At 47.8% G+C, this 24662-nt stretch overlaps 2 protein-coding genes across 2 annotated transcripts; both read left to right on the top strand.

Moving 5' to 3' along the window:
• Positions 1–9665: 9665 nt before the first annotated feature.
• LOC131277263 (melanoma-associated antigen B10-like) lies at positions 9666–20011 on the top strand. The gene is made up of 4 exons (XM_058291989.1): positions 9666–10748; positions 14252–14314; positions 15612–15723; positions 19567–20011. The coding sequence occupies exons 1-4, from the start codon at positions 9710–9712 to the stop codon at positions 20009–20011; spliced, it is 1659 nt and encodes a 552-aa protein (XP_058147972.1). The 5' UTR covers positions 9666–9709.
• On the top strand, positions 19104–23812 carry LOC101436008 (melanoma-associated antigen B10-like). Its single transcript, XM_058291247.1, has 2 exons — positions 19104–19192; positions 22353–23812. The coding sequence occupies exon 2, from the start codon at positions 22397–22399 to the stop codon at positions 23429–23431; it is 1035 nt and encodes a 344-aa protein (XP_058147230.1). The 5' UTR covers positions 19104–19192; positions 22353–22396; the 3' UTR covers positions 23432–23812.
• The last annotated feature ends 850 nt before the right edge of the window (positions 23813–24662 follow it).

Here is a 24662-nt window from a genome sequence, read left to right on the forward strand (position 1 = left end):
AATTGAGTCTTTTGTTGAGTCCTGGGATTCTCCCATTCAAAAAGAAAATAGACACTGGCTCTGGGGAGCTACCTGCAGGCAGAAAAAAGGTCCTTTAAGTCCAGACATGTAAACCAGGTGGCCCCAGGTGGTAATTGCCCCATTAAGGTGTATGGGTTAGGAACTACCGGATGCAGGGTGAGTGTGGCATTGTTGACGGCCTGCAAGTCTTGGACAGGTTGATATCCCATCCCATTAGGTTTCTTCACTGGCAGCAGCAGAGTGTTCCAGGATGACTGGCATTCGATTAAGATCCCTTCTTCTCTTAGTTGGTTTACGTGTTCGACAATGCCCAATTGCGCCTCACGGGGGATCAGGTATTGCTTTGTTGGACCAGGGTGGCCCCAGGTCTATGATGAGAGGGGCATGGTTCTGGGCCATTCCTGGTGAATTTCTTTCAGCCCAGACCTCAGGGTCCAGTTCTAATAGCCTCTCCAGATTTTGACTTGAAGTTCCTTCTTCATGCAGTCTCCACCCCTTGCTCTGGGGAAGGGTGACAAGGAGGGTGAGGCTGGTCCTGAGGTTTAAACTTGTTGACCCCTCAGATCTAAAGGTGATCTGGGCTCCCAGTTTAGTTAGAAGGTCCCTGCCCAGCAGGGGAACTGGGCATTCAGGTAGATACAGAAATTCATGGGTTAATTCATGGCCACCCAACTGGCAGGTTCTGGACCGGCAGAAAGGCCACTGGCTAGACTGATTTCCAGTTGCCCCTACAGTGTTATCTGTCTTTCCGCTAAAGGGGGCAACTGGTGTGGTTACTACTAAATATTCAGCCGCAGTATCTACCATGAAAGTCATTGGTTGGTCCCCAATGTTTACTTCGACTGTGGGCTCATGCAGGCTGAGTTCTAGGGAGCCTGGTCACCCCTATTTGGAGTTGAGTTCTGTTAGCTCAATCAGGTGGTCTTGGGGTTCAGGCCGGTATTGTCCTCTGGGAGCATTTCCCTTGTTAGTCCAGCCTTTTTGCGGACATTCGTTCTTCCAGTGTCCAGTTTCTTTACAGTAGGCACATTGATCTCATGCCAGGGGCACTGTCTTGCAGGTATTCTCCCCTTTCGGGGTGGCCCTCCTCGATTAGTTGGGTCTCTATTCCCTAAGGCTATTGTTAACAGGGAGACCTGCTGTTTCATTTGCTTTTTCGCTTCCCTTTCAGCAGTTTTGTCCCGATTGATGAATACTTTATTTGTGACTTCAAGGAGCTGGGACATGTTCATCCCTGAGAACCCATCTAGCTTCTGAAGTTTCCATCTGATGTCTGGTGCAACCTGGGTGATGAAAGCTGCATTGACCATCCTCTGGCTTTCTGGGACCTCAGGGTCAAAGGGGGTGTAGATACTGAAGGCCTTGCAGAGTCACTCATAGAAAACTCCCAGAGGTTCTTCAGGTTTTTGAGTGACAGAGGCTGTTTTGGACATGTTTGTGGGTCACTTTGCTCCTTTCTGTACCCCTCTGAGAAGGGCTTCTCGATACCGCTGAAGGGCAGCCCGTCTCTGATCTGTGTTAAAGTCCCAGGCCAGTTGAGCTTCTGGTGCTGCCTCTCGGGCCCTTTCTCTGGCTCCAAGACACCTGCAGGGGCTTGTTCTCACAACCACTTTCTGGCTTCCATGAGGATTTGGTATCTCCCTTCCGTACTGAACAGGATTAGGAGGAGTTGGCAGTAATCATCCCAAGTGGGGCGGTGAGTTTGGAAAATGGACTCCATGAGGTCAATAAGAGCCTGAGGCTTTTCTGAATATGAAGGGGTGTGGTGCTTCCAGTTTAAGAAATCTATAATTGTGAAAGGCTGCTAAAACAGGATTGGCCTCCAGGGTTGGACTGCCCAGTCTGCACCAATTTGGGCTGGACTCTGTGTTTTCTGGAGGGGCATCCAAAGCACAAGCTGTGCGGACTGAAGTCTTCTCGCTAAAGGGGTCTCAGGATCCCCCTCGGGGGAGTGGCTGATGGGCCCAGGGAGATTGAAGGTGGAGGAGTCTCTGGGAGATCTGCTTGTGGAGGCTCCAGGGCAGGGAGATGCCCTGGAACAGCTGGAACATAACAGTGGGGGTAAAGTGTTTTCCTCTGGAGGCCCTTGTAGAATAATAGGTTTTCAAGGTTCGACCTACTCTGACCCTTTCTTCCAACACAGAATCGGACCCAAGGGGCAGGATTTGGGTGATTACTAACAAGGAGTCGACATAGGGAAACTGATCAGGGTGGCCGGGGGTCCCAGTGACTACACTCCAAACTGCACAAACCTTGGTTACATCTAGGGTTTCTTCTGAGGGTGAGTCAACACCAAACATGGGCTGCTCCAACTCACACAAGGTCCGGAGAGTTCCGGGGGACATACGGACACCATAATCCCTGAAAAGCCTTTCTTGAAGTTTTTTAACATACAATCTAAGACTGTGAGTTTGGATTGTGATGATTCCGTCTCTGAACCAGTGTCACAGGACAAAGGAGTGCTGCCTCTCATGAGACCACTCAGATGCCTGCCTGACCATTTCTCTCGTGAGAATTTAGGCTTGTCTTAGCTAAGGCATCCATGTAGAGTCCAGATTAGCCATTATGCCATATGATATAGCCACAGAGTGCAGGTTGGGGTCCACTCGGACTCCGTAGCACAGGCCATGGAGCCACAGACTGGATCAGTAGAGGCAAGCCTCTGCAGTCCCCATTCATTCACTCAACCACTCAGAGGTTACAGAGTCCCTTCACATATAACCTAAGACTGTGAGTTTGGATTATGATCATCCCATCCCAGCACTGGTGTTGCAGGACAAACAAAGCAGGGGAGCCTCTCACAAGGCTACTCAGATGCCCACCTGTCCGCGTCTCTTGCAAGACCTTAGGTTCATTTTAGCTGAGGTGCCCAGGTGGAGTCCGGATTAGCCCTTATGCCCTATGACATAGCTGTGGAGTGCAGGTTGCAGGCCACTCAGACTCTGTAGCGCAGGCCATGGAGCCACAGACTGGATCAGCAGAGGCAAGCCTCTGCAGTCTGCACTCATTCACTCAGTCACTCAGAGGTTACACAGTCCCACCCAAGGGACTGCCCTATCCTGGAATCTCAAATCTCAAGATTTTAAGAGGTGATCAGTCTCCCCTTCCATCCAGAGACAGGCCTGACTGGGACTCAGAACTCCAGGGTCTTACCTTTCCAGTGTCTTCTTACTTTGTTCAATCCACCTCTCCACTGAGTCAGGCCAGGCCGGAGAATGTGGCCCACAGTGATCCTTTCCTCAAAGGCGACCCCATTAAGGGGACAGGTGGCACTGCTGCATTCGTGTGTGGAGATCTCCGCCAACCACGCCCACCAATCCCAAACCAGAGGTTCAAAGGGCATGCTCAGTTTGGTTTCCTGGTCAGGGAAGCAAATGTTGCAGCAAGGCCAGGAGTTCTGAATGGCAGAGTAACCCAAATGGCACTCTGAGAGGTGAAGGAACAGATTTATTATGGGCAGGCCCAGAGGAGAGTCAATCTCAAAATTTTGAGCCCCGTTTTTCAGTTTTCATAGGTTTATATAGGATTTTAGGTGGGATCAGCATGACTTTTGCTCATTGGCTAATGCATTGCTAGGTGAAATTTTGCAAGCAGGGTTACAGAAGCAGAAGGCAGGTGCAAGGTCATGCTTTTGTGGGCTGATTTACAGAAGCAGAGGGGGCAGGAGTGGTTTGTTAGATTACAAAAGCAGGGGGCAGGAGTCATTCATTTGATATTCTCTTGCCAGGCCATGTTCTCATAGGGCACAGGCTGATTTACAAAAGTGGGGTCAGGAGTGGCTCGTTAGATATTTTGCAAGGTTGTGGTTTTTATTTCTCAACAAACCTACATTCTCCTAGTAACCTATACTCTATAATAGAGTTTACCTCCATGAGTTCACTCATAATATTTAGTTCATATTATTAAGACCATATAATATTTACCCTTTTGTGTCTGACTTGTTTCACTCAATGTAATATTCTCAAGGTTTATCCATGTTGCCATATGCATCCTTATTTTATTTCTTCTTACAGCTGAATAGTATTTCATTGTATATATATACCACATTTTGTTTATCCATTCATGTTGATGGACACTTGAGCTAGTTTCATATTTTAGCAATTATGAATAATGCTCTATGAATATCTGTGTGCAAATGTCAGTTTGCATCCTTGCTTTCAGTTCTTCTGAATATATTCCTAGTAACAGGACTGCTGGATCATACCTTCTGGAGGTACTGCATTTTGACTATTCTGGGTCACTGCATTTCCACGTGAATTTTACAGTCAGGCTATTGAGTTGTGCAAACTCTCGCTGAACTTTTATGGAGATTTTGTTGAATTTAGAGATCATTTGGGGAGAATTGACACCTTGGAATTTAGACTCTGAGTCTAAATTCTTTAAAGTCTGTTCTTTAAGATTGCATCCAACTAGTGTTATGACAGCTTCCTTGAATGCCAGGAGCTGGCCACAACCACAACAAAAAGAATAAAGTGCCTGCCCCAATCTTTGCAAATTGACTTGTGCAAATTCTTGCCTTCAGAACTTATCCATACAATGAATTTAGAGAACAGCTTGAGGCCAAAATGTAAGGCCTTAAGTGGTCCTTCCTGGGCACTTGTCTTTTTTTTTTTAATCCCCTTCCTTTGTGACTTTTTTCTTTTTTGCTTGCTGTCTGCTCTCTGTGTCCATTCACTGTGCATTCTTCTCTGTCTGTATTTCTTTATTTTTTATTTATCCCTCCTCCCCCTTTGTGGCTTGCTTGTTGTCTGCTCTTTGTGTCCATTCGCCGCATGCTCTTCTGTGTTTTTTGCTTGTCTCCCTTTTTGTTGCGTCACCTTGCTGAGTTGGCACTCCCCGGGGCTTGTGGGCCGGGCGGCACTCCATGGCGCCCTGGCTGGTGGCTCTCTACAGCGTGCGGACAAGCCTGCCTTCACAAGGAGGCCCCAGGATGCAAACCCAGGGCATCCCAAATGGTAGACAGGAGCCCAACTGATTGAGCCACAGCCACTTCCTGCACGTGTCTTTTTTAAATATATTTTTAAAAGATACTTAGATTATATAAAATGTTACATAAAAAAAATAAGGGATTCCCATATGCCCCACTCCCCACATCTCCCACTTTTCCCCACATTAACAACTTCTTTCATTGGTGTGGTGCATTCACTGCATTTGATGAGTACATTTTGGAGCACTGCTACACTGCATGGATTATAGTTTACATTATAGTTTACACTCTTTCCCACTCAATTCTATAGGTATGGCAGGATATACAATGGCCTGTATCTGTTGTTGCAATGTCATTCACACAATTCCAAGTCCTGAAGATGCCTCCATATTATGCCTCTTTTTCCTTCTCCCTGACTTCAGTACCTACAGTGGCCTCTAGCAATGGAAGAAATTATATCATTGATGTGCATGTGTCTTATCTTGGGCATGTGCACTGCGGCCCTGGAAATTCCCCTATTTACACTGATAGGAATGTCCCTTTTCCTTAGGAACCAGTTTTCCTATGGTCCCAGGCACTTTACACTAGGGCCCATAGCCAGCAATCTCTTGCCTCAGACAGCCACAATTTAAGAGCTTTCCCCTAGTGTTCTATAAGAGAGGTCTGTGAGCTGCCTCTTGCATATGGGCAAGAGCTGGGACTGCAAGCTTGAAATGAGTGTCCTGGTTCAGTTCCTCTGGCTGCCACCAGACAGATTGGCCCAGGCAAACCTGTTCCTTTTTATATGCATGAGGGTTACTCTACTCTCTCTAGAACTGGAATCAGGAACCCACACGCAGAGCTCAGGCCAGCTCCTCTGGGCTGGTGAGAGTATAAGGAAGGGGCCAGTCAGGGAACCATGAAATCCTACCATTTCTAAGATTTTTGTTCTTGATTTGGTGCTTGCCTGTTACTACAATCCTTTAGCTGCTTTCTGAAGTTTTGGAAAAGTTGTTTCTGCCAGTGCTTGCTGGTTATTCAAAGCTTCTGTGAGAGGATGGAGCTCAGGAGCTTTGCACTCCACCTTCATGATTGGGGTAGGCTATTCCATTTACTTAATTTTATTTCTCATTTCTCTTTTTTCATTATGGATGAAGACTGTTATGTCTTCATGTTCACCAATATTTTCTTCTGAAATGTCTACTCTGCTGCTAATACCACACAACATATTTTTCATATCTCATACATTATATTTTCAATTTTAATAACTTTGGTAATGTCTTTGTCTACTAACTCTAACATCTATGTCAGCTCTAGGTCATCACAGATTACATTTTACTGCTTCTTTGGATTCCTGGTACTTTTTTATTGGTTTGGGAAACATTGTCCATTTTACCTGATTGGGCACAGAATATTTTTCTATCCCTATAAATATTCTTGAGCTTTGTTGTGGGATGCAGTAAATTACTTGGTTATGGTTTGATCTTTGGGGGTCTTTCCCTTAATATTTGTGAGTCTGGATGAGAGCAATTCTCAGTCTAAGACTAATTATTCCCTGATGGGGAAACAATCTTATGTGTACTTCACTCAGTGCCTTGTGATCTTGAGGGTCTTTTAAATCTGCTTGTGTGAGCAAGAACTATTCCTGGCACTGTGTACCCTAAGCTTTTTATGTGTTTTTCTTCATGGCCTAACATAGGGTCCTCACACTCATGCACTGATCAATATTCAGGATCCTCTGCTGACTTCTGGAATTTTCTCTGTGTATAGTTCCCTACTTTCCAGTAGTCTGTTCTACAAATTCCACCCCCTGCCCCCTTTCTTCCAGACTCTCTGTTCCATGTCCTTGACTCGAGGAATCTGGTGCTTCAAACTCCGTCATTTATTTTTAAAAAGCCCTATTCCCATTGTCTTTTTTTCCCCTTAAAAATCAAAGATCTGTATATAAGTGGGTCTGTTTCAGGATTCTCTAGTCAGACCTATTTGTCTATTTGTATACCCCTACACCCATACCATGAAGTCTTAATTACAATAGTCTTTTAATAATTCTTATTATATTGTTGAGTATGCCCTCTTATTTTCTTTTTCAAGAGTGTCTAGGTCATTTTTGGTTATCTGCTATAAATTTAAATTTATATGAAATTTAAACTTGAAAGTTTGTCAAGTTTCGCATACTCATACTCACATACACATCCCCCCCTACACACACATAAATCCAATTGGGTGTTTGAATGTGATTGCAGTCAATCCTTGGATTAGAGCTGAGGCAAATCAACAAGTTTACAATATTGAATCTTCCTACCCATGAATATATTGTATTTCTCTCTTCATGAATGGCTTTCTTAATTTATCTAAATAGTATTTTATAATGTTTTGTAGAGTTTTTAGACATTTTTGTTAGATTTAATTTAGGTGCTTGATTTTTTATGGCAGTTTAAATGTTACATCTTGTTTAAATTTTATTATCATACTGTTTGTTGCTGCAGAAAAAAATGTGTTTTTGTATATTGCTTTTATGCCGAGTAACCTTTATAAACTCTTTTAATGATTGAATGGTTTATCTTTAGCTCTTTTGGATTTTTCTCATACACAGTCTAATCATCTATAATTATGAAAACTTTATTTCTTACGTTCCACTCCTTAACTTTTTTATTTCATGCACTTCCTGTCACTGCGCTAGTAGGTGGCTCTATTGTGATATAGCATAGAAATGATGATCAAGGCCATTTTTGGCGTATAGATGGGTTATTATCGTAAAATCAAGGGCCTTGCCATATAAAACAAAAATTAATTAAAACATGTCTACGATATATATCTTTCTACAAATACTGTACTTTGCAACGAAATGTTACGTGACATCAAGATCTGGGCTTCACAAAATCATACAGCCCTGACTCTTCCTTATACAGAGTCAAGGCCGCCCTCGCGTCCCCCTCACCTCCCCCCTTGTGCCCCCCATCGAGCCCCCCCTACGTCTCCCTCCAGCTCCCTTGCGCCCCTCCGACCCCCTCACGTCCCCCTCCGCACCTCACAGACTCGCTTCCCCCTGGCGCCCCCCTCACCTCCCCCCTTGTGGTCCCCCTCGCGCCCCCCTCGCGCCCCCCTCGCGCCCCCCTCCGCACCTCACGCACTCGCTTCCCCCTGGCGCCCCCCTCACCTTCCCCCTGGCGCCCCCCTCGCGCCCCCCTGGCACACCCCTGGCGCCCCCCTCACCTTCCCCCTCGCTTCCCCCTCGCGCCCCCCTCCGCACCTCACGCACTCGCTTCCCCCAGCCGGGCGGTCCCTGCTGTCAGGCCTGGGAGGCCCCAGGCAGAAGTCCCCGAATGTGACTCCCGCTGACTTCCGCCTCGGGAGCCTGCGGGGCGCGCAGGTTGGCATCCGCGTGAAGAGACGGAAATCAGATCATCAAAAGGAGGAGTCCGACCCAGCCGGGAGGTAAGATAAAGACCCTGAGAGAGGTTTGAGGGGACCCGCCGCCCCAGAAGCTAGGGTTCCCTCAGAATCCCACCCCTCCTGTCCGCCGTAGTAGGCCCGGGGCAAGGATCGCCTTACCCAGAGCCCTCGGATTGCCCCTGGAGGGACTCAGAAAGGTGAGGGCACTGACCCAGAGTGTCGGCCTCAGGTCAGAAGAGGGCGGAGTCCCGGGCCTGGCCCAGAGTCCTTGAAACCTCCTCTGTAAGTCCTAGGGGAACCCCGCATCCCCCTAGGAGAGGCGTCTAATCCGAGCCCTGCCCCTGCCATGATCCCCTGCCCTGACCCCCGGGAGCCCTGGGCGCGGCCACGAGGCCCAGACACACCCGCAGTCCCCTCTCCCGTCACTGTGGGAGGGGGCCAAAGGCCTTGCTCTAAGGCTGGCTGATTCAGGTCAACAGAGGGCGGCATTCCTGGCCAGGAGGCAGGGTCAGAACCCAAAGAGAAAGGAGGGGACTGATGGCACGACAGAACGAAGGCGAGGGGTCAGGGTCAGGGCCTGCTCCTGTGGTCAACCCTGGGAGGTTCTGGTCACATCTGCCCATCTGGGTCCCCCATGACTGCCTTCTTGGGCCTATCGCGTGCTGTCAGCCATGGGGCACCCCAGGGCAGATAGGTTAGAATGGGCCCTCCCTAACCTCTGCCCCAGGGGTCTCAGGGATGAGAGGACCTTGTTCTGAGGGAATAGGTCTGTGGTCCGCAGAGGGAGAAGCCCCAGGCCCTCATGAATATTGAGAACCCTAGTTTCCACAGGACAGAGAAGGTCCCACTGAGTTCAGCCGCTGCTGTCACCATAGGGTGCCCCCAGGCAGCTATCATCAGATGATCTCCCTGATTTCCTTCTCCGAGGTCTCAAGGAGGTGAGAGTCTTGGTATGAGGGGGTCAGTACCAAAGCAGTAAGGCAGAGCATTCCCAGATCCTGCAGATGTCCAGGCAATAGCCCTGAACGTAAACTAAGAAAAACATGACGCACCCTCCCCCTCCGAACAAGGCATCTTCATGGAGTCTGAACCTGCCAGTCCCAGCTGTCGGCCTCAGTAAGCCCCAGACAGAACTGGCAGACAACAGCGCAAGGCTCACTCTAATTCCTTCCAGAGGATATTAGGAGACAGGGTGATCAGAGAATAGGAGCCTTATGGGTTCCTAGAGCAGTGACCCCAAGGAAACCCGCAAAGCCAAACTTCATCCAACACAAGGGTAGGGTCTCCATGCTGAAGGAGCTCACAGCATCTCATCCTCTCTCCTCCAGGTACCCTTATCAACTGCACCCCTACCCACACTGCTGCTTGCTGTCCCTGACCTCAGTCATCATGCCTCGGGGTCAGAAGAGTAAGATTCGTGCCCGTGAAAAACGCCGCCAGGCACGGGAAGAAGCCCAGGTGGGTCCTCAGGCTCCTGCAGCAGTGGCAGAAGAGGCCCAGGCTTCCTGCTCTCCTGGGACCAAAGATATTGCTGAAAGCTCACCTCCTGCTTGGCCACCTAGTCCTCCTCAGGGGCTTCAGAGAGGCTCATCCACCAGCACTCCTGCTGCAGCTGTGCCATGCACAGGCTCTGAAGAAGGTACCAACACCCAAGAGGAAGAAAGTGCAAAGTCAGCACAGGCCCAGCCTGCCACTGCGCACTGGCTCAGAGGCCCTGTAGATATGAAAGTGGCCATGCTGGTGCATTATCTGCTGCACAAGTATCAAATGAAAGAGCCCATAACAAAGGGAGATATGCTGAAAAATATAATCCAAACGTCCAAGAGCCACTACCCTGAGATCCTGAAGAAAGCCGCTCATCACCTGGAGCTTATCTTTGGCCTTGACGTGAAGGAAGTGGATACCATCAAGCACACCTATGTCCTCGTCAACAAATTGGAAATGAGCTGCGAGGGGAAGACGAATGAAGACAGAGGCCTGCCCAAAACCGGCCTGCTGATGACTGTCCTGGGGGTGATCCTCACGAAGGGCAACTGCGCCACTGAGGAGGAAGTCTGGGAAGTGTTGAATTTGATGGGGGTATATGCTGAGAGGAGGCATTTCATCTTTGGGGATCCCAAGCAGCTCCTCACCAAAGATATGGTGCAGCTAAATTACCTGGAGTACCGTCAGGTGCCCAATAGCAATCCTCCATGCTATGAATTCCTGTGGGGTCCGAGAGCCCATGCTGAGACCACCAAGATGAAAGTATTAGAGTTTTTGGCCAAGATCCATAATACCATTCCCAGTGCCTTCCCATTATTGTATGAAGAGGCTATGAGAGATGAGGAAGAGAGAGCCCAAGCCAGAGCTGCAGCCAGGGCTCACATGAGCACCACGGCCAGTGCACGTGCCAGGGCCATACCCGGCAGCTCCTGCCCAAAGCAAAGTGAGCAAGATGCTCCACATCGAGTTTGAAGAGGGCTGTCAATGTTCTAATTTGTGGAGGGTTTTTTGAGGGGTTGGTGACAGCACAGGTAATATCATTTTTGTTTTCCTGTTCTATATGGTAACATACCTTTTTTGCCAAATGTTCCTTTTAATGCATGGTTTCATTAGCTTCAGAATCTAAGTTTAGGAATGATATTGATCACACATTGATCACTGTTAATGAGGTTTGAGAGTAGGAACTTTACTATTTCGTAGAACAAACTGGGAAACGTTTCATCTTCTTTAGTGAACTGGAGCAAGATAATATGGCATTGTATAGGCATTTCCTTGGAAAGGTACAGAATTCAGTAAAATAGCCTCAAGAAACAGAAAAAAAGAAATAAAAACAGTAAATTATTGGTTTCCCTTTTCCCTTTCAGTTCTGTTCTGTACAGTTAAAATTATTGCTTGTTGTGTGCAGATGTAAAGTTTGGATAATGGATATTGGTGATGCTAGCACAATATTTTGAATATAATTAACACTGCTGAGTTATACACTTGAAGGTGGTTAAAATGGGAAATTTTGAGTTGTATGTATTTTCCTGCATAAAGATAAAAGAGATATGTACCTGGATTCACCTAACTTATTCAAGAATGTATTAAATGTCAAATTATAATAAATAAAAACTCTTCCTCACTGACTCTTTATTCTTCAAACAAACATTAGTACTGGGGGTTGGAGGATAAAGAAGGGCCAGCCCATGCCCATAGAATTTTAGCATAGGAGAAGTGATCACATAAAGAAGATGGTGAGAAACCTAATATTTAAAGGACACATCAAGAGAAGGAACGAGGCTTGCTGGGTTCTGGATGAGAATCATCCAAGGTAAATGCCCTGAGGCAAAGGGGTGTGGAGCCTGGGGAAACCACAAGTCCTGCAGCGGGAGTTCATTTTAAATTAAGCTGAGTATTCGCTAGGAAGGGGCTGTGGGAGTGCTGAGCAGTGGCCAAACTCTCAGAAGGGCTGCATCACAGTTGAGAGACTAAAGACTGGAATGGAAACTGCTTTTAGCAGTTACCTTGTGTTGGAGAAAAACGGCACTCCCTGGGACACGGAAACTGATTGCAGGCAGAAGGTTTTTTGGGAAGCTCTCCCAACAGAGGGGGTCTGAAGAATAGACTTCAGCCCACTCCTGGAAGGGGAGGGATTTGAAATTAAACAGAACTTTCCTAGGCAGGGAAATGATAGTTGGTGGGAGGGGGTTGAGGGTCCAAGTGAGTTGCGGGGGCCAATAGGAAGCGCTAGAGGTGAAAATTTTCCCATATGGCTAGAGAATAGTGGTTAGGGAGTTAGGTTTTCTTGGAATGCTGGAGGAGCAGGTGTTCCTTTGATCTGCAGGAAGTAAACGTTTTTTTAAAATCTCCCTTCGATATGCAGGTAGTGAAGGTCTCCATCTCCCTTTACTCCCATCTCTATGTGGTTTCTTTGTTCAACCTTTGAGGAAGTGCCATCCCCTCAGACACGTAGGCTTATGGGAAGGCTGTCTTTCCTCAATGCATGTCAGGGGGAACTGAGTCACAGCTTGTTACTTATTGGAAACTTAGAAGGAACCTCTAACATTCATAACTCTTTGTTTATATATATATATATATAGGGGGACCTCGGTATTGGGTATACGGTACTGCACAGGATGGGAGATGAGGGGATTTGGGGCGTTGGCTCAATCTGACTACTTCCTGCTGTGAAGGGGCAGAGAAAAATTCCCTTCCATTCTGTCCAGTGGGCTGTGGTTTCAGGTCCCGTACGGGTTGATATTGTTGCTCACGCAGCAGAAAGATGTCGTTTAGGTATTTCTGGGTTGTTGACTGTACGATTCGGTGTGTGAATTGGACAAGAAGCTGTAAGAGACAAGGACCAAAAAGAAGCAGCAGCAATACTATCAGTAATGGTGTTATAATGGGTAAAAGGATTGATTTTAGGGGTGAGGAAAAAGAAGAGAGAAATGAGGATAACCATGATTGATTTCTGTAGCTGTTGTCTTGGGCCCTCTGAATGATTCTATGTTTTCTTTTGAAGGTTTGAGATTTTTTCTACTTGTCTAGTTTTGTTAACATAAAACAAATTTCATTTATGATTGTGCAGGTGCTTAGTACATCCTGTTGGATTAGGGACAGGGGTGGGGGTTTGGGGTCATCTGTTATCTGTTAATGGGGCAGGGGAAAACCTAAAACCTTGGTATCACGAATAATCCAGAAAGAAACCCCCAACAGGGCAGGATTGGAAGGTGCCCAGTGTTCCTGACCCAGTGCAGTGAAGCAGACTGCACAAACTAGGTGTTTTGTACACAACGTCTTGAGGGAGTTTCTGAGAAAAGAGTGATAGTCCCTTGAGGTGATATGCTCAGAAGCCACTGTGCAGGCAGAGCCCACACTATTATAAGGGCATTATTACTAGGTTATCTTGAGTCTAATTTGGCAAACTATTCCTAGATTTTAATGGGGGTGAATAAATGCAAATAAAGGTGGTTTGGATTAAACTGGAGCTGGGTGAGAGAAGGAGTTTGTCCTTGACACAAATTCTAGGAGGCATGAGTTACATCCAGATGGCAAGGTCACCCCACACCCATATTCCATATTAAACAACATATCCTAAAGTGGGCGAAACATTATTTAGTTTTACTTGTTAAGCTGCATTTTGATTGGTTTGGTGGGTTCTGTCATAGAGGGTTGCAAACTACCTGATATCTCCTAAATAACATTTAAAAAAAATTCCCTAGAGGGCATGTGGATAAGGTCTGGAGCTTAAAAATAATTGTAACAACTGCCAATTATGAAAGACCAATCCATGCCAGGCACTGTGCCGGGTGTTTACATACATCACATACTTCTCTACTGTCCTAAAAGACAGAGTTTATCAAGCCCACTTCACCATAATCTCAGGTTCACAAAGCTGTGCAATTTTCCTGAATTCATATGGCTCATAAGTGATAGAGCTGGGACTAGACCCCTGGTCTGAATTCCTCCAGAGTCCACAGGTTTCCACTCCTCCCAGCCTAAGGCAGGCCTTCTGTTTCTTTTTTTTTTTTTTAAGATTTATTTATTTATTTTTCTCCCCTTCCCCCGTTGTCTGTTCTCTGTGTCTATTTGCTGCGTCTTCTTTGTCCGTTTCTGTTGTTGTCAGCGGCACGGGAATCTGTGTTTTTGTTGCATCATCTTGTTGTGTCAGCTCTCAGTGTGTGTGGCACCATGCCAGGGCAGGCTGAACTTTCTTTCACGCTGGGCAGCTCTCCTTATGGGGCGCACTCCTTGCACGTGGGGCTCCCCTACGCGAGGGACACCCTTGCGTGGAACGGCACCCCCTGCGAGCATCAGCACTGCGCATGGGCCAGCTGCACACGGGTCAAGGAGGCCCAGGGTTTGAACCGGGGAACTCCCATGTGGTAGATGGACGCCCTAACCACTGGGCCAAGTCCGCTGCCTTTCTGTTTCTTAATTCATTTTGTTTCTCACTACTCCATAAAGTCTCTCAGGCAGTAAAAGAGGACCCTGTGGCCAATGTACGGAAAGCAAGTGTGATGAAGAAAGGTGAGGGAAACGGACGTGGTCCAGTGGTTAGGGCATCCGTCGACCACATGGGAGGTCCGTGGTTCAAACCCCGGGCCTCCTTGACCTGTGTGGAGCTGGCCCACGTGCAGTGCTGATGTGCACAAGGAGTGCCCTGCCACGCAGGGATGTCCCCCGCATAGGGGAGCCCCACGCGCAAGGAGTGCGCCCCGTAAGAGCGCCCAGTGCAAAAGAAAGTGCAGCCTGCCCAGGAATGGCGCCACACACATGGAGAGCTGACACAACAAGATGACGCAACAAAAAGAAACACAGATTCCCGTGCTGCTGACAACAACAGAAGCGGACAAAGAAACAAGACGCAGCAAATAGACACAGAGAACAGACAACCGGGGTTGGGAGGAGGGGAGGGGAGAGAAATAAATAAATCTTTAAAAAAAAAAAAGAAAGAAAGGTGAAAATGTGAGCATGCACAGTTTGCAGATAGTCTGTGAGTTTCATCTGCCTGGAGTCATGCTGGCCCTGACCCCAGGGTTCCTGAGAGCTGACACTGCCCAGGGGCTGGCACACGTGGTCAGTCCCCACACTTTCCCCGTGTCACAGCACCGTCCCTGGGCCTTCTTCCCCAGGGTGCCCTCCTATCTGACTCTGCATCTTGACCTGCTCACCAGACCTTCATGTTCTCCTCCTCTGAGGCTGCACCTTGCTCCAGGGGAACAGACAGTCCAGAATCACCTGCCCTCCCTCTGACGTAGAGCACTCCACCTCCCTGCACAGGTTCCCTGGCTGCCCCGTCCCTCAATGTGGAATCCCTTGGAAAGCAACAGCCCCTTCCACAGAATGATTCACTTTGGATATTGAAGATTAGTCACCTGCTCGTCGCCCCCAGACACCTCTACCACTCTCACAAAGTCTTTTTTGGCTTGTGAGTAAACTCAATCTAGTTCTTTTGGGGCTAGAACCCTGAAGTTAGAGAAGAAGTTTTAGAAAGCAGATGAAGTTAGTAAAATAAGTTTTAACCTGGTAACTTATGGCTGGCTAATGAATGCATACACTAATGACTGAGCTTAAGTATGTGGTAAAAAACCCAAGCCTCCCTCATAAATGGGAGATGAGAAAGGGCCACGGAACTCACTTTGTAGCAACCATGCACAGAGGCTGAATTCCTTAAAACCTGGAATCCTTCCAGGGGGTTGTTGTATTTTTTTATTCTGCCATAAAAAATTACCACAGACTTGGTGGCTTACGACAGTATATATTTATTGTGTCACTTTTCTGTAGGTAAGAGTCTGGGTTGCCTCTGCTGGTTTCTCTGCTGCAGGTTTCACAAGGTCTACATCAAGCTGTCAGATGGCTAGGCTCATATTAGAAGGCGTGGGAAGAATCCTAATGAGGTCATCCAAGTTTTTGGCAGAATCTCGTTCTTTGCAGTTGTAAGACTGAGGTACTTTTGTCCTTGCTGGTTGTCAGCTAGATCCACCACAGTTCCTAGGGGCCTCTCCCTAAGACTTGCATCTGAGCCCCTTACATCTCCGAGTCAACAATTACATGTTGACTCTTTTCATAAATGAAATCTCTCAAACTTTCCTCTCTGCTGCATCTCTCTTCTGCCTGTAACCAGAGAGAGTTCTGTTCTTGTAAGAGGTCATGTGATTAGATAGACCTACCCAGATAATCCAGAATAATCTCCCTGCCTTGAAGTCAGTTCAGTAACTTTATTACATCAGTAAAGTCCCTTGGCCTTGTAAAATAACATATTAATGGGTTCCAATGATAAGGGCAGGGAAATCTTTGTGGAGCATATATTCAGCTTAACCCAGAGGTAAAAAATATTTCTTTTGCAAACATGCATGCTTTTATTAAAAAAAGAAAAAAGAAAAGAAAAAGAAAAATTAATTCACCCTGTTACAAATGTTTTTGTCTGTATTGCCCCCAAGGAAAAAATCTGGTTTTACAATGTACTTCATGGACCTGTATGAAGTTTCAGGCATGTTTGTCTGAATGTTGGTAGCAGAGACTTGGAAGTTATCATTTTGACAATGCACCTAAAAGAAAAAGCAATGTCTCAGCCTATTGAAATTATGGACTTTATTATACAGGTCAGTGTGGAAATGTGCTATTGAGTGAAGAAGGGTGACTCCTTCCTGAAAAGATTTACAGGGTCATTTTGAAAATTGGTGTGATCCTGCCTTTGAAAATACCTGTCACAGATAAGCACTAGAAAAAGTTTTCTCAGTGCAAGGAAAATTGGCCTTCTCAGATACTCCTCCAAGAATGACGAGGGCTATTGTCATAACAAATTCTTACAGTTGCTCTTAATTGAGCACCTACTATGTTAACAGTTGATGGGAGAGACTGTGACTGCCCATTCACATCACATCTTGCTCTCCTTCCTAGGTTCATGGGGAGACTATATTGCCCAGCCCACTTGTAATTAGAAGGGTGCATGTCTACCTTTGCCACCAAAATAAGAACAGCAGCAGTGTTAATCACTTCCAGGCCACCATATTTGAGAGCCATTCTGTCACCCCTATGCTTTTTTTTGTTTATCCTCACCCCCAAGTGGCTTTTTGCTTGCTGTCTGCTCTCTGTGTCCATTTGTCTTGTGTCCTTCTGTGTTTGTATTTTATTTTTATTTATCTCCCCCCCCCACAGCTTGCTTGTTGTCTGCTCTCTGTGCCCATTCGCTGCAAGCTCTTCTGTGTTTTTGTTTCGTTTTGTGTTTTTGCTTGTCTCCGTTTTTGTTGCGTCACCTTGCTGAGTTGGCTCTCTACCGCACTTGCGGGCCGGCAGCACTCTGCAGCACCCAGGCTGGCGGCTCTTTGCAGCGTGCGGGCAAGCCTGCCCTCGCAAGAAGGTCTTGGGACGTGAACCCAGGGTTTCACATGTGGTGGACAGGAGCCCAGTTGTTTGAGCCATAGCCACTCCCCGCCCCCCCCCCCCATGCTTTTTGTTCCATTCAGCAGCCAACATGGAGACCCTGTGTTGAGGTGTGGAACCATATGATGGAACCAACCTGGATCCCTGGGACACCTGACAGCTGAGAGCTCCTGCCAACCCACAGCGGATTTTATGTGCACGACAAACAAAACTTTTGTAGTGTTACGCCATTCATATTTCAGGCTTTTTCCATTCCTTCTGCTAACAGGAATTTTATGTCTAACAAACAGCTTAAATACTTTAATTGCAAAGGTAATAGTGGGTATATACTTGCTGCCAAAAAATTCTAATACAGATAAATCAGAATTCCTCTTCCTTAATATGTTCCTCCAAAATTCAGCCCCTCCCCACAAGCAACCACAATTAAAAACTTCATATTATTTTAAGTTTATTCTAGACTTTCTCTTACATAGATGTGCTATAAAAAACACCTTGTAAGTTTTTAATAGTCATACATAGCTATGTACATATTGTTCTACCTCTCGTCCTTACCACTTCATAAAATAAATGCAGAATCTTTGTGACAGCACATATAGCTCCACCTCACTCGTTTAACTACTCCTTAGAACTCTGAAGTCTGACTGTTATGCAATTGACCATTTGCCTATTTCCATTTGTTGCTATCGTTAACAGAAATGGAATCATCATTGTTGAATATGAATTTTTTTACAAATGTGCATGTTTTCTTATAGGAAAGGCACAGCAAAGTGCAAATTGGATTAAAGTGCACAGAATGTGACAATTACAAATTTTAATATGTATTGCTGAAACTCCATTTCAATAATATTGTGCCAATTCCTATTTGCACATATTAATGCATGTGAATACCCTACTCTCGTCACAGGCATTTTATTTTATCAACCTTTTAAAGTTTGTTCCAACTTTCCTATGAAAATATACTGTCTCACTGTTATTTTAGTTTGTATTAATTTTTAATAATTTTCATTTAATTTAATCTCTTTTCTCATTAGGCTGAGCAGAAAATTAACTGAATCCCTCAACCATATAAAGCAGGATTGTGCAGTGATGTCCTGAGTACCAGGATATCTCTGGTATGCTTTAACATTCTGAAATCTTAATACGATTTTTACTTTGAGAAGCATGAATATCATTATGATGACCAGGTGACAGGGAATGGGTCCAGACTGGACAAGCTCAATTAGTGATGATCAGCGGAAGGCACCTCTGGGGAAGAACAATTCCCAGGGTCCATGAGAGAGACCGTGTGTGAAAAGTGAAAGAAAAAAAAAAAAAGTCAGGAGAGCCCAGAGGAGACTGGCAGTCTAGAGTCTGAATCCAGAGTTTATAGGGCTGAATGTAGCCATCCTAAGCTTAGGGTGTGGAATCTGAAGGCGTTTCCTAGACAACTTGTCTGAGTAAGCTTGGAAAATCTCTGCATCCTCGTTATCAACCCAAGTTTCAGTGTGATCTGAGCGCGCGGATCTACTGGCTTGAAAGGACCAGAGGCATGCCTGAAACCCCACCCTCCTGTAGAATCTCTGCGTTTTACTATCAGGCAGACTCCAGCTGGCTCCCCTGCATCACCCAGTGATATGGATTCTGGAATAGCTACAAATCTCCAGTTCTCTGACAGTTCAGTCCTTGCTAGTGGACTGGGGCTGAGAGCCGTTTTGGTGCCTGATGGCGGAGTGGGGGGAGACAGTATTAGATTTAGGCAGACTTAGGTCAGCAGATAGGAGTCTCCGGCCCTGCCAGATGTCCAGAAAAGGCCCCCATATGAACTGTGTGCAAATTCCCCTGCTACAAGGGAGAGGGCCCCCATGGGGCCCCCACAGAGCCTTGCTCCTCCCATCAGTCCTAGGATGCCCCAGATGTGGGCAGCCGGAAGTAGCTTCTCCACTTCCTGCCTCTGATTGCTCCCGGCAGCTGCGAGGTCTGAGGGGCTCCAGAGAGACGTCGGGTCACTCGAGAGAGAAGTTCCAGGCCGTGGCTGGAATTAAGGTAAGGCCTGTGGAAAAGATTTGAAAGCCCCTTCCACCAGAAGAGAGGGAGTTCCACAGAACCCCTCTCCTGGTGGAAGCCCCGAGAAGCCCTGACAGGAATCGCCTGAGGTAGTGCCCTCGGAATCTCCCTTCCGGTACTCAGGATGGACCAAGGGGTCAGGATGGGCCAAGGGGACGGCCTCGGGCCCCAGGCCGGCAGAGGGAGGTGCCTTTCAGCAGTAAAGGCCTTTCGGCAGTAAAGGCAAGACCCTGAGTGAGGTCTGAGGCAACAGCCCACCTCAGAGGAGAGGGTCGCTCTGAGCCCTGCTGACAGAGCTCAAAGGCCCGGGTGGCCGGATGTAACAAGCCCTGATATCCGATATCCACCTCTAGCCTGCTGCAGAAGGGAGGAATTGCTGCGAGGGGTGGCAGTTTCAGGCTCTGCCGGGAGGTAAGAGGGAGCCCATTTGTGAAGAGTGAGGAGACCCCTTACCCCCGGGAGAGGGTCCGGCCGGCGGCCATCAACCCTAGCGGACTCGGGGCGGGGCGGGAAGCGTGGGACGTGGCGCCCCTCCGCTTTCCCGCCTTGGGTCATCAGGGAGAGGAGGGCACTGGATCAGGGTGTGGAGCTCGGGGAGGAAGCCCGGCTCCGGACGGTGGCGAAGGTGAGGAGACCCTGAGCTGGGTCTCAGGAATGGGCCACCCCAACAGGGCGGCGGTAGGGCGGAGCCACGCCCCTGCCGGCAGCCCCGGGAGACCCCAGGCGCGTCGGGTCGTCGCGGGGACTTGCCGGCATTTCCGGCCCTGGCGTCTCGGAGAACCGAAGGCCTTGGTGTGAGCACGGTGGGGTGTGGGGGTGTGTGGGGGTGATGGGGGTGGGGTGGGGTGTGTGTGGGGGGTGTGGGGGTGTGGTGTGTGTGGGGTGGGGTGTGGGGGTGGGGTGTGGGGGGGCGTGGGGGTGGGGTATGAGGGAGGTGTGGGGGGGTGTAGGGGGGTGGGATGTGGGGGTGGTCAGCTTCAGGTCTGGGGCAGGAAAGCGCTCAAGGCTTTGCTGGGGGAGGTGTGGTAAAGACCCTCAGCGAGGTGGGAGGGAACTGGCCCTGGCTGTGCTGGCGGAGAGGGGACCCCACAGAGTCCCAAACTGCCCAGGAAGGGCTCACCTGAGGTAGCGCACGCTCTGAGCACCCTCAGAATTATCCCTGTGGGGGGACTCGGAGAAGTGAGGACGTTCAAACAGCAGGGCAGCTTCAGGCCAAGGAGAGGGAGGGGCCGGGCCCAGGCAGAAGGGAGGGGGAGGACCCTGTGAGGGGGCTGAAGGAACTACCAGCCCGCAGCAAGAGCCAAGGTTTTGTCAGCCCTGGGAGGCCCTGGGCAAGGTTTTGAGGCTGAGGCACTTTCTCCCCTTGTCCTGGGCTGCGGGCAGTGTTTCAGGGATAGGTGGTCCTTATCTGAGAGGGGCATCCTCAGGTCATGAGAAAGAAGAGTCCCTGGCACTCCCAGCAGTCAGTGTGAGGACCGTGAGGCCTGAGGGGACCACCCACACCAGAGTAAAGGCCAACGCACAGAGTCAGGCCCTGCCTGCGTGGCCAGCTCTGGCAAGCCCTGGGCAGTCCTGTCATTCTGAGCCCCCACCCCCACAGCCTCTTGAGGATATCTGGGAGATGAGTGCATTGGTCTGATTAGTATAGGTCTCAAGTCTGCAGAGGGGAGGGTACCAGAGAGTAAAGGTAAGGAATCAAGGGGAAGAACCTGAGGACTGAAGAGACGATGTACCCCAGAACAGACGGGGTTCCACAGAGCACGGTACCCTCTCTCAGCTCTGGGAAGCTCCATGCAGGGCTGTCAGTCTGAGATGCCCCACCACTTCTGGGGAGGGGATGTTTCAGGGAGGTGAGAATCCTGATCTAAGGGGGTAGCCTAAAGGTCAGTTGAGAGGGGACCAGGCAGACAAAACGCAGAGTCAAGGTGAGGAACCTGAACACTAAAGAGACAGCCCACATGGATAATGGTTTACATTGTAGTTTATACTCTCCCCAAGTCGACCATTATCCATGTGGTACAGCAGTGCTCCAAAATGTGTTCACCAAATGCAATGAATGTGCCACAGTGATGAAAGAGGTTGTCGGTGTGGGAGGAGTGAGTTGAGAGGGGTGGGGGTGTATGGGGACCTCTTATATTTTTTTAAATGTAACATTTAAAAAACAAATAAACAGAGAAGGGTGGGGGGAAGAGAGACGGCCCAACCCCTGAAGAGGGAGGCGATTATATACCCTATGTACTTGGCCCCGCTGTAAGCCCTGGGAAGCCTCAGGCAGGTGTGGCAGAAGGAGGTGCACCTTCACTTGTCCTTGGGATTTTAGGTAGCTGAAAAACCTTGCTCTGAGGGCATAGGTCTCAGGTTAAAAGAGAAGGGAGTGCCAAACTTTGCCAGGAGACTGAGGACTGAGGGGCCCACCCACTTCAGAAAAGAAGGGGTCCCACATATCTACAGGTGCTGTCAGCCCCTGGTGTCAGATATGTTAGGATGAGGCCTCCCTAACTTCCTCTTTAGAAGTCTCAGGGATGTGAAGGCCTTGCCCTGCGGGATGTGTCTCAGGTCAGGAAAGAAAGAAGTTTCGGGTCCTACCAGGAGTTAAGGTGAAGACCTTGAGTGAGGACAGAGAACCCTACCCAGGTAGAGAAGATCCCACAGAAAACTGCCATTGCTGTCATTCCGGGTATCCCCTGGGAGGTGTGGCCAGAAGAGGTGGCCCCTCACTTCACCCTCTGCTGTTTCAAGTTGGTGAGGGCTTTGGTATGAGGGGTAAGCACATTAGCACAGCATACCAGAAGGGCCCTGGGTCCTACCAGAAGTTAAGAAGGCAGCCCTGAAGGCGAATCTAGAGAAATATACTATCCCTGCACCCCTACCCCCAAACAGAGAGGACTCCAAAGAGGCTGAGCCTGTTAAGTCCTGCTGTCAGCCCCTGTAAGCCCCAGGCAGAGCTGGCAGACTGCAGCCTAGCAAGAATTCTAGTGACCTCCATGGAGTCCTCAGGGTACAGGCTGACCAGGAAATCAGGAGCCCATGTGGGTTGATAGAATAGGGACCCCAGGGAAACCTGCAGAGGCAGTCTTCCTTAAAGTCAAGGTAGTATCTCCCTCCTGAAGGGCACACATAATCTCATTCTGTCCTCCAGGTGCCTTAATCTTGCACTCCTTCCTGCTTCTAACCAAAGTCATCATGCCTCGGGGTAAGAAGAGTAAGCTCCGTGCCCGTGAGAAACGCTACCTGGCACGAGAAGGGAACCAGAATATGGTGGGTGCTCAGGCTGCTGCAGCTACAAGACAAGAACCGTCTTCCTCCTCCTCTCCTCGTGTCAAAAGTACCCAGCGAGGCTCACGTGCTGCTGGGACACCCAGCACTCCCCAGGGGCCTCAGAGAGCCCCATCCACCAGCACTCCTGCTGCAGCTATTCCAAATGCAAGATCTAATGAAGGTGCCAGCAATCAAGCGCAAGAAATTCCAAGCTCCTCGCAGGCCCAGTCAGCCATTCAATTGCGCAGAAGCCCTTTCGATGAGAAGATAGCTCTGATGGTGTATTACCTGCTATACAAGTATCAAATGAAAGAGCCTGTAACAAAGGGAGACATGCTGAGAAATGTAGTCCTTGTGTACAGGAATCACTTTCCTGAGATCCTGAAGAGAGCTGCTCACTACCTCGAGCTCATCTTTGGCCTTGATATGAAGGAAGTGGATCCCAACAGGCACACCTATGTCCTTGTCAACAAATTGGAATTAGGCTACAACGAGAGGCTGAGTGATGACAGAGGCTTTCCCAAGACCGGCTTTCTGATGACCATCCTGGGCTTGATCTTCTACAAGGGCAACAGCGCCACTGGGCAGCAAATTTGTGAAGTGTTGAATATGATGGGGGTACATGTTGGGAGGAGCCACTTTATCTATGGGGAACCCAGGAAGCTCATTATCGATATGGTGAAGGAAAAATATCTAGAGTACCAGCAGGTGCCCAACAGCGATCCTCCTTCCTATAAATTCCTGTGGGGTCCGAGAGCCTACGCTGAAACCAGCAAGATGAAGGTATTAGAGTTTTTGGCCAAGATCTATAATACCGTACCCACTGCCTTCCCAGTGATGTATGAAGAGGCTGTGAGAGATGAGGAAGAGAGAATCCAGGCCAGAAGGGCAACCAGGGCTCGCGTCAGTGCCATGGCCAATGCCAGGGCCACGGCTAGCAGCTCCTCCTGCCCCAGATGAAGTGAGCAAGCAGTTTGTGTTTGAAAAAGGTAGTCAAACACCTAATTAGTCAGAGTCAGGGTAGGGCTAGAGGCAACATAGTGTATGAATTCCTATTCTATGTGATAACATGGAATTTTTTTCAAGTTATGTTTTAAAAGAAGGTTTAATTGTTAAGCTTCATATTCTAAGGTTTGGAATGATAGTGGCCACATATTGATAACTGTTTAGGAAGTATAAGAGTAAGATTTTTACTACTTTGCAAAACAAAGTACGAAAATTTTCGTTTTATTTAGTGATCTGGAACAAGATAGCATGGCTTTGAAATAAAAATTTGCTTGGAAATGTGAAAGAATTCAGCAGTAAAATAGTTTGGAAGACAATAAAGAAAAAATAAAAGATGTTTAATTCTTGTATTCTCTTATCACTTTTATTCTGTTGTTCTGTAAATTCAGACAATTATATCTGAATACATTTAGCTTTCTAAAGAATGTTGGAGATACTACCTTATAATAAATTCAACCTCTTGCTCACTGCCTCATTTACAAACGTTAATTGAGCATTTGCTCTTTGGAAGGGTCAGTGCTAGTACTTGGAATGCTAGGATAAACAAGACTTATCCCCATTCCACAACATTTTAGAGTCTAGGAGCAAAACCATATAAAGAGGATGATGCTATACTCACTAAGAACTAAAGGACAAGTCTTAAGAAGGAGTAAGTATGAAGGGGGATCCAGATAAGAGCGGTCAAGTGTAAATGCCCCAAGGGAAGGTGTTGGGGCCTTGCAAAGCTGCAAGTCCTTCCATGGGAGTTAATATTAAGTTGCATGGTGGGTCAGTTGAGGTATGTGAATGGTGAGCAAGGGCCTGACCCTCAGTTTTTGGTGTGTCTCAGAGTTGAGAGAATGAACCTGGAATGGAAAACTGATTTTAGCAGTTTCTTTGGTATCCTGGGTAAAACTTGGACAGTATTGGAAGGTGTCCCATAGTCCTGTCCCAGTATGGTTGAGCACAGTACAAAACTGTGGGTTTTATGCACATCATGTCCAGAGAGGTTCAGAGAACTATGGTGATAATCCCTTGTGTTGAGATACCCAAAAGTCACCAAACTAGCACTCATTAAAGTGGGCTAGGAGAACCAAAGCCCACTTTAATAAAAACGTATTTTAATTAGGTTATCTTGGATGTAATTTGGCAAATTCTGAGAGAGGGCTAGATATTTGAGAGGGGTGAATTACCTGAAAATAAGGGT

The sequence above is a fragment of the Dasypus novemcinctus genome, chromosome X, assembly GCF_030445035.2.
Source record: "Dasypus novemcinctus isolate mDasNov1 chromosome X, mDasNov1.1.hap2, whole genome shotgun sequence".
NCBI lineage: Eukaryota > Metazoa > Chordata > Mammalia > Cingulata > Dasypodidae > Dasypus > Dasypus novemcinctus.

Coding starts and splice junctions, on each gene's coding strand:
- LOC131277263 (XM_058291989.1), top strand. CDS start 9,710: ATGCCTCGGGGTCAGAAGAGTAAGATTCGTGCCCGTGAAAAACGCCGC. Junction 14,315..15,611: donor AGCAAGTGTGATGAAGAAAG/GTGAGGGAAACG, acceptor TCTCTGCTGCAG/GTTTCACAAGGTCTACATCA. Junction 15,724..19,566: donor GAATCTCGTTCTTTGCAGTT/GTAAGACTGAGG, acceptor ATCCACCTCTAG/CCTGCTGCAGAAGGGAGGAA.
- LOC101436008 (XM_058291247.1), top strand. CDS start 22,397: ATGCCTCGGGGTAAGAAGAGTAAGCTCCGTGCCCGTGAGAAACGCTAC.